General features: G+C 42.0%; 1 protein-coding gene across 1 annotated transcript; it reads right to left on the bottom strand.

Annotated features, from left to right (window-relative positions):
• Positions 1–1020: 1020 nt before the first annotated feature.
• On the bottom strand, positions 1021–9430 carry nr1d2b (nuclear receptor subfamily 1, group D, member 2b). The gene is made up of 8 exons (XM_029513725.1): positions 8955–9430; positions 6892–7122; positions 5851–5939; positions 5190–5334; positions 3408–4120; positions 2258–2443; positions 1929–2139; positions 1021–1731 (listed from the first exon to the last, which is right to left on the bottom strand). The coding sequence occupies exons 1-8, from the start codon at positions 8971–8973 to the stop codon at positions 1535–1537; spliced, it is 1791 nt and encodes a 596-aa protein (XP_029369585.1). The 5' UTR covers positions 8974–9430; the 3' UTR covers positions 1021–1534.
• Between the last annotated feature and the right edge of the window lie 411 nt (positions 9431–9841).

Genomic DNA, 9841 nt, shown 5'->3' with positions numbered 1-9841 from the left:
ACCTACATCTGAGGTAAGCATGTGATTAACTTGTTCAAAGACAGCCATACACATTATATAAATGCATTTATAAAATTTATTTTTTATAGATATATTCATCTATACAGTTGTGTATGTATGATAGTATGTATATATTTATATAGAAATCTATGCATACTGCAATCCTTTCACAAAGGAAAACAGAACCACATTTTAGCAATGTTAACACAAGGACAGAAGCTCTGGATATTAGAGGCCAAACATTCTGGATTCAACATTAGAAGAAGAAAAGATGGCATCACAAAAATATCTGAACACCAGCAACTCAGCTGTCACCTGGACTCAGCTTATTTCTTTGAACTACAATCACATAAGTGATATTACAGTCATATTTTATGAGGAATAGTCTTACCTATACAAATTTAACTACACTCAGCCAAAGTCTGTACAGTTTTGTCGAACACAGAAAGTATATTCAAGCAGACAGGAGCTGCTGGTGACAGCAAGACAGTTTTTTTCTGCCATCCAGTGTCCAACAGCAACATCAAGAGTCTGATTTCGAAACGCTCCCCAGGACAAGTAGGGCAGCAAACAGTCATACTTCAGAAATATGTTGTTTTTTTTTTTCTTAAAGGAAAAAACAGATAAGAAAAAAAGATGTATCTTCATAGTCCAGAATCTGATTTAATTGATTCAGTGTTTTTCTATTTTTACTGATCCATGTCTAGAAACTGTGTTGCAAAGTGACAGTGACACTGATAAATTTGATTTGTCAAAATGCCCAAGTAGTTCAGAAAAATAACCTGCAACTGACAAACACAGCTTAGTCTAACTATGAACTACATGAAAAAGGTTTAAGGTAAAATACCATCTTCTTTTGCTTCCCAAAAATCTGTCAAATTAAACATTCTTTGATTTCTCTGGTCGTACAACTGGAAAGCTGAGACCTTCAGCAGCTTCATATCAACATCCCTCTCATTGTCATTAGCTGAAAGAGGACTTTACCTCAATTGTTCAGTGTCAGGTTTTTTTGTTTTTTTCCTAGGTTTATAACTACCCCACCTCTATAATAATGGCAGCACCTATCCAAATCAGTGTGTCACTGAATAATGTACACGTTACTTGACTCCTCACAATACAGGTCAAATCAAAAAAAGCAGTCACATATTGCACTATGAATGCAAAAATACCAGGCTACACTATACAGAAAAGTGCTTCTAACGTTTGTACACTTGCAAACGTACAGTATGCTACACACAAACACAGGAAACATGTACATCAATCAATGTGTCTGTATGTATGCATTACCATCACACAGGCAGTTACACCCTACAGTACAGTACAATAACATTTTGTGGTCATCCTCCCTCTTTAAATGTCAGGTTTGAGCTTTAGTTCAATTTATATTATAGACAGAACCAACAGAACCAAAAGGCCTAAGGGAGAATCATGGAGGTGTGGTTGGGTAGGAGGTGTGGTCTTGGGCTGGTAGCCCCAGGGTTTCAGTCACAGGCCTTTCCAATTTGTGTAATGGAGTCAAGTACTTGAGGAAACTTCAGGAATGGACCTTGAAAGCCAGAAGCTGCTCAGAGTGCATATTGTTGAGCGAGCGCAGGTCAGGCAGTTTGAGCAGCAGCTTGGTAAAGATGGCTGACTCATTTGGGTGGTTTTTGGTGATGAGGCTTCGCAGCGCACGGATCAGTGTTTCCTGCAGGGCCTCCACCGAGTTCACGTTCTCAATTCCAGAACGATCTGGAAGAATGGTTTTCAAAGATTAGCGTAAGACTTGTGGTGAGAATGTGGTATTTGGAGAAGAATGAAATAATAAAAAAAAAAAAAACAACAAAACAAACAAATGCTCGGTCAAAGCCGATTAAATCTTATAATAAAACATTGCAAATGTGGGATTTTTAACTCCATGGACCAACAACAAAGATAGTTAAACCCACCTGCTGAGACTAAAACCACAGCAGTGAAGAGGCTCATCTCTTCCTCACTGAGGCCCAAGTTGATGAGTTTCTCGCTGAAATCAAACATTGAATTCAGGAGGTCACTGGCTCCCATGGCCCTCAGAGCATCCACACTGTACTTCTTCCCCCCCAGAAAGGTCACAGTGCGGTCCTTAACATCAAAGAGAGAAGCAAAACGAACCACCAGCACCTACGGAGCACAAACACAGCTCTATCAGACTGTGCACATCCCCTGCTCTTTAATTCTGAGCCTTATTATCGAAACTGAGAAACCTGCATGGCACTTGGCCAGGACAATCGCAGCTTACCTCAAAGGTGCCAGCCTTCAGCAGGCTGACTTGGTCGTGCTGGGACAGATCTCGGAAGCCTGGGATCTTCTTGGCAAACTCCACCACCTCCCTGACAGCGGGGGTGAAGCTGTGCGAGAACTCCTCCCACACCTCATGACCAGATTTCTGAAGGTCCACATGAGGAGAAGTGTTCATTGGACAAACCTGAGGATGGGACAGAGGACTTTATACTGTCAGCTTAGAAGCCAAAAAAAAAAAACAAAACTCAGGGCTAGGTACATTATAGTGAATTTAGGACAAGGATGATAGCTTTCAACTGATAATATCTGAAATCATTGCTTATTATAAAGTGGCATAATTTGCTGCAATTTTTATATAAATAATGGATTAAATGACACGTGTTTTATCACCTGTAGCTAAAATTGTCTACATGTGCGATCCTACTCTGTTTTAGAGAGCTTCAGAATCTTTTTTGGTTTATTGTTTTGGTGGCTCATCAACCCTTTTACAGCCAGAGATGACAGAGCCCTGATAATGCCTCTATTCACTGAGCAATCAGCACTGAACGGCAGAAAGATTAAGCTAGAGACCAGCTTGTGAATGTTGGAGGGTTGAGCAGACGTGTTTCCATTATTACACTCAACTGCAAGTATATTCTGTTTCTGAATGAAAAAACCCAGACCGATTCCCAAAAACAGTGGCCAAACATAGGAGGGAAAGAAAAAAGAAAAAGAAATGCAGATTAAGTATTTATGACCCACGATCTAGAAATATATTTTTCTTTGAGAGACTGCTGAGCTGTAATGGTGTCTTAAAGCATTTAAAGCTTTTTTAAAAATGCATAATGCATTCATCAAAAATTAATGAAAAGCTACTATTATGTTTTCTGGGGAAATACTTCCTGAGCTACAGCGCTAACTTCATTTTAATGAACATAACTGGGTGTTAAGGGTCCCACATTTTACCCTTCTCTAGTGTTTTATCTTAGACTGATCTTGTTTAGTAACTGAAAACTATCTCAGTGTCGTTTTACTTCTCCTCTCTCAGTCTTCACTCTGGAACTCCCGTAACAACGGGTTAGTCAGCCAGTCAGATTGTTACTTTATTGTTACTTTAGATCTTTATTTTAAAGCATTTAAATTCTTAAAGTTGACTTTTATTCTCTCACCAGGTGCATCCTTTTGCCTTCTCTCCATTGGTGCCCAAAGTACACTCCGTTGGTGGGGTCCTCTGTGGCTGCAGCTCTGAAAGTGTCCGTTGTGAATCCTGGACAGTGATTTTCAGTGCCCCTGGACAGTCTGAAAGGGCAGTGGTTAGTGGTGTTCTCCTCAGGACCCTGAGGGCCCATGCTGGAGGGGGGGTCTTGTGCTGCCATGGTGACCATGTTGTTGTGGTGGTTCCAGGCATCCTGCTGCTCTTCTTTCCAATAGTTAGTGGTGTTTTGGTCAGCGCCACTTTTCAGAGGCCCATTGGTGGTGGCTGGGGCCTCACTTGTTAGGCTGCTCTGCTCCTGGTTGTACATGAAGGTCTCCTGGTGGGCCCTGGTCACAGAGCCAATTACCTCCTCTTCACCACTGTCAGATGCACTTGGTGAGGCCGAGCTGGGGCTGGTGTCCATTGTCACAGTGGGCTCAGGATCTGAGCTGGAGTCTGATTGGCTGGAGCACGGTGAAGAGGAGGGAGAGCAGGAGGGGGCGGAGCCGACATCCTCAGAGGTAGGTTCTGTGGCGCTGCCTGGCAGTGGTTTGGCAATAGGCAGCGTCTGGCTGCTGTGCAGCTGGCTGTGCAGCTGGCTGTTGTTCATCATGTTGTTCATAGCACTCTGCATCTCCAACAGCATGCGCTGTTTCTCCCTCTTAGGGATTCGGCCAAATCGCACAGCTGAAAAGTGGAGAGAGGATTCACTCATATAATCGTACAGTGATGCAGTACACAGTCACAGATAATGAAGTGAGACCAATTCCGCAGTCAGAAATCCCACCCATTAATTTACTGACCCTGTCACACTTAGGTTAGTTTGTGATACAAAAAGTATCATGTACACAACAAGGGAGGCAGCAAAGCGGCATAGTGGTTAGTCCCACAGCAAGAAGGTCGCAGAGGGTTTCCCGGGCCTGGGGCCTTTCTGTGCGAGGTTTGCATGTTCTTGTGTGGGTTTCCTTCCACTGTCCAAAGATATGTTTGTTTAGGTTAACTGGCAACTCTAAACTGTCCATAGTTCTGAGTGTGAGTGTTTGTTTGTAACTGTCTGTCTCTTTGTGTTGGTCCTGCGATGGGCTGGCAACCTGTCCAGGGTGTACCCCACCCTCACCCAATGAGATCTGGGGATTCAGTGGAATTCAGTCTTTGGAAATACTTTTGAATTATATCATTGTGATATGATACCCTGCTTTTCTCATCTTGGAGATTTGGAGTCACTTGAGTGTGTATCTGTGAATCTGTGCTTGTGAATTCATACACTGACCATCTCTGCTGTTACTTCTCTCCATTACTCTCAAAACTAGTCAGAGTTCCACATTAAATAAACACAACATAAAAAAATTATCAATCAGTACACTATCCATTAAACCTGACAAATTGAGCATAAAACAAACATTTTATGAAATAATCCTATATTGCAACAGTCGTGATAAAATGCCAAAAATACCTATTTGAAATCACAAATCATCTAAGTGACTGCAACACTAAGTCACTATCCAAGTCACTATCTAAGTCACAGATCCAGATTGACGTCTGTGTAATGGGGAGAGCCAGCTTGGTGGGAGAAAATGCCAGCGTTCTCCTCTGTTAAGACCTCATGCCTCTGACTCTGAAATGCTGTCTTGCTTTCCAACATCACACACAGTGTTAGCATATTTGGGTCAGATTAGGAAAAAAAAAAAAGGCATTTTCTAAAAGACCATATAACAGAATTCCTGTATAGAGAAAATCAATTATAGCAGATACTTACAATCTCTGGACATCCCAACCATCAGGCATTTCTTGAAGCGGCACTGCTGGCAGCGGTTCCTGTTGATCCTCATGATGGGGCAGCTCTCGTTTTTAAGGCACTTCTTGTACTGGATGTTCTGTTGGATGCTCCTCCTGAAGAAGCCCTGTGTGTTCAGAGAATAACCGTGTAGTGTGAACAAAGACATTATAGAGACAGAAGGGAGATGACAATTAGCCTATTCCTCATCTTTCAATTGTGCTAATTTTTTATGTCCAGTATCGGCTGAAATATTTGTGCTCTTACAATTTTTGGGTACTGGCAAATCTGAATAATATTTGCTAATCAACATATGAGGCTAAATTATGTCTGTGTGATGCCTGCTGCGGTGTGTTTATCACTGTACACTGATCCCCACAGTTAACTAGGCCACACAGCAACATGAAGCGTGAGGGGCCACTGATATAAATATGGGGAAAGTATACTAGTTTCAGAGTCTCTGGCTGTAGCCATGCAGATGGCTGTGCCTGCAGTGACCCACTTCAACTCCAGTCCAAAGTTACATTTTGGTGTCGCAGTGACAATCATTCTGATTGAGTATCTGCAGCATGTTTGTTGTGTGTGTGTGTGTTCGTGTGCGTCGTGTGTGTGTGTATCTGATGGTTCATAAAGCTGTCCTTACCTTGCAGCCCTCACAAGCGTGAACACCATAGTGGAAACCAGAGGCCACGTCACCACAGACCTTACACAGCAGCACCAGGCCGTTGATTTCTGATTGATGCAGAAACACGTTCTCATAGTTAGCATCATCAACTAAACATGTGCTACCACAAGTGCACTGCTGTTGAGAATGACTTAAGAAAATTTGTTCATATTAAATATAAATTCATGTTAATTAACCTACAAAACCAAGTTGGGACATGTTAATACAATCTGACCCCCCTCCCCCAATCAGTGCAGTTGCCCCCTGACGGTCATTAGATAGAATGCAGGTTTAAGGCTCTTCAGCATTGGCCTCACCTATGAGCCACAGGAGTCCACATCCAGATTTACAGAAAATCTATGGAACTGGCAAGATACAAATAACAACTGACTTCAATTTCAAATGAGAAAGCAACAATACAAAGGTGATTTGAAGGCTTTGGCTACTAACATGACAATACAGGAAGGGGCTCAGTGAGTCATGACGTCGGGTTAACAGTTCAGTTTATGCATTCAGGATAAATTTTTATTGCACACTGAAATAAACTCCGGCAGCAACAGACTCTTGGTTTGCTTAAATAATGGACCATTTGAATTCACTTTAAATTAATTTGTATAATGCCATACCATAACATACATTATCTCAAGGTCTTTAGCAGGGAAAGTACAATACTTAAAAATATTATAGAAAGAAACACAACAGTTGCCACAATGAGAAAGCAGTTGGCAACAGTGGGTAGGAAAAACTCTCTAAATTATATGGAAGTCTTTTTTCAGTAATTTCGAGTTCGCAATTTAGTTTTTTCCAGTACAGTATTTTTCCTTTGTGACCTTTTCCAGATGATGCTGCACCAGTCTTTACCGGAAAATTCCTAAAATTAGCATCCTCACAAGAGCCAACTGGTTCAAATCAATAATTTTTGAGTCAACACCAAGGTCTGATACAATTTCCAATTAAAAACACATAACAAAAAAAAAAAAAAAGAAAAAGAAAAAAAGAAAAAAATAGTGTCCTTCTTACTTGTAATGCCGCACTTTGCAGAGGAAGAGGAGCGGCCAGTCTTCTGAGTCCCTAGGAGGTTTTGGCCACCAGAAAGGAGTGCTGGTTCAGCCGTCTGGCCCGGCTGGCGGTGGCTGGGCGAGGAGCCGTGAGGTGGGGAGGATGACTGGTAGCTACCATTGGAGGAGTCGCTGTGGCAAGACTCTGGGCTGGAGGCAGAGCTGGAGGAGCTGATATAGGCTATTACACCTCCTGGCATAAAATGGATTAAAAAAAAACAACAAAACAGCCCATGATGATGGGGATTGCAGCAACACGCTTAGTTCTGAAAAAGATTGCACTGCATTTATATCATAATGGATATAATTTCAGTTTACTGTTTTGCATAAAGACATGATATTCTACACTTCCACAGCTGGATGTATCATATTCTGTGTTGTATTGCTATACTATTGTCAAATACTCACTGGAGGATCAAATGTGGTTTCAGCATTGCCTGAAAATAGTTGCACATAAATGCACAATTTCCCTCCACTAAAAACTATGACACCCAGCTATTTCAGAGGATTTAGCCATTTAAAAGCAAAAGAACACATTTCAGCTGAAATCATTTTATTTGAGGCTGATGGCTCCAAATAGGTTGCGTAAGTCATAAAGTGGAGACATGCTAACTAGATGCTGTATTTTTGGGTGTTTTAGTAAAAGAAGAAAGATAAAAGCACACCACCCTATTTATTTCCACTAAATGCTCAGCGCTTAGACAACTTCATCCTTTGACAGTTCAGTCATGCTCATGCCCACTCTTTTCCTTTCCTTGAAATTAAATGTAACTTTAACTGCAGGCAAGCTTGACATAAAGAGGGCAGCTCATTATACGACAGCAGTCCCTCAGCCAGTAGGAGCCGAGCAGACAGACTGTTGCTGCTCAGCCCCCCCCCCCCCCCCCCCCCACACACACACACACACACACACACACCCAACAGGCTGACCTGATGTCTTCTCCTGCCATTCTCAGTGATTAGGTAACAAGCATTACATAATGTCAGCTTCACAAGGGTGTGTAGTAGGTAGTCTGGCCTGTCCCTGCAGCCATTCACATACAGACAGCACAACAGATGAACCTGGGCACAAATTAGATGCAAAGATTGATTTCCTTCAATCTGACAGCCCAGGTACTGATAAAATATATGCTCTTCACATCTAGCCAGACACTGCACTTATATTTTATTATTTTGTTTTCCTAACATGTACACTACTACAAGCTCCTGATGTATCAAAGGACTTAACATATTAGTCTCTGGAACCCATGGTAATTTTTCACAGAAAATAAGGCATATCAACAAATTTTAGCCATCAGCTCTGACCTAGTTGAAGCCCTCCTGAAGCAACTATTTTATTATTTCAGTGAATAAACTAGATCTCCAACGTTCACACATGCTAAATACAAGTTCAACAAAACCCAGCAAATGATACTGCATGATATTCAAAAAACATTCTGTGTTCCAATCGCTTTCAATGCACTAGAACTTTAGGCGTAATTCTTCTACTTCTTTAAAACACGCCCCCACGTGGAGCCAAGCACGTTCTTTTCCCGGGAAAACTGGGTCACCGCGAGCTGCCTCACGTGTATTCGTGGCTGGACCCCACACCAGCTTGCCGGGGGAAATTATGCAACACCAACGTCATGGCCCCGCTTGGCCAATGAGCGACGACGCACGAGGAGCGTAAACACAGGTGCACATGGCTAGGCTGACGGGTCCATGTGAGGAAAGACGACTGCAATGCCGCTGGAACGCCAACTGCTTGGGTAATAACAGCGCACTGGCACTCCTAACCCAGTTTAATTTTAACACGCCAGCACAAACCGCGACCCTCGGACGCGTTAAAAAAATAAAATGAAAATCGTTAACATAATCAAACATGGACGTTCTCCTGATGTGTTGGTCTCTGTAGTTTGACTAAAGCTAATTTCACAAACCTCAACGCGAGATGTGGTCACAATCTCATTCGAACAAACTGGAGCCATTTTTTTCCATTCTCACGATGTTTAAAAAAACAAAAAACAAAAAAACACACACACTTACCAGCTTTGGTCGACTCCATGTCCGTAGAGTTTTGGGGGTTTTCCTCCTCCTATGCTACCTTGGTGCAGAAGCCGTTTTTCTGTTTTGAGTGTACAGCAACCGAAAAGTCGCTGAATGACTCCGGTCGAGAAACTGGGCTGAGAAGCTACAACATTTAAACGGAACGTCACGTTAAAGTCAAACTTGTTTAAGACCGTACGAAAAAAGAAAAGCTGCAGTCGTTGTGTGTCAGACGAGCTAAGATACGATGTCACCAGAGAAAAAAGAAAAAAAAATCTCTCATAAAACCAACAAGTTTTCAGGGAGCGGTTTTAAACGACAACGAAAGGAAGCAGTTTTCTGTCCTAATGGCGTTCGCTTGTTTTCACTACCGTGGCTGTGATACACCTACAAATACACCGTGCTCCATTCAAAGATAACGCGATCGGGTCGCAGCGCCAGTGATAGGGAGGACTGTCTCTTTTTTTCGCACTGACTGTTTCCAGTAGCGATCAGTGTGCAACCATGTGACCCAGTTCATGGGCTCCTCCTCCTCTCCACTGGAGTCAATGTAACCCACTGACATACTTTCACCAGTCAAAGTGAACAAAGACAGTTAGCCAGGACATACAACAACATGCAACAGTTTTATTAAAATAATCCTGTTTATCATAGTTAGCCATTAATTTCCCCCCCTTGTCCTTTTTATTTTAAGCAAGGTCAAGGTAACTCTAAAAGGACTGTTTAGAGCAGGAAATAAGGGGCTTCTTTTATTTTTGTAGTGTTTCATTGCTACCTTCCATCCATTCATCATATAAAAAATACAATTACATCAACAAGCTGCATTCACAAATGCAATCAATCTTATTAGTAATAATAAGGGCCTCATTGTCCTCAACAAAGAGTGC

The sequence above is a fragment of the Echeneis naucrates genome, chromosome 11, assembly GCF_900963305.1.
Source record: "Echeneis naucrates chromosome 11, fEcheNa1.1, whole genome shotgun sequence".
Taxonomy (NCBI): domain Eukaryota; kingdom Metazoa; phylum Chordata; class Actinopteri; order Carangiformes; family Echeneidae; genus Echeneis; species Echeneis naucrates.
Note: the sequence above shows the minus strand (reverse complement) of the source record. Positions and strands in the feature narration are given on the sequence as shown.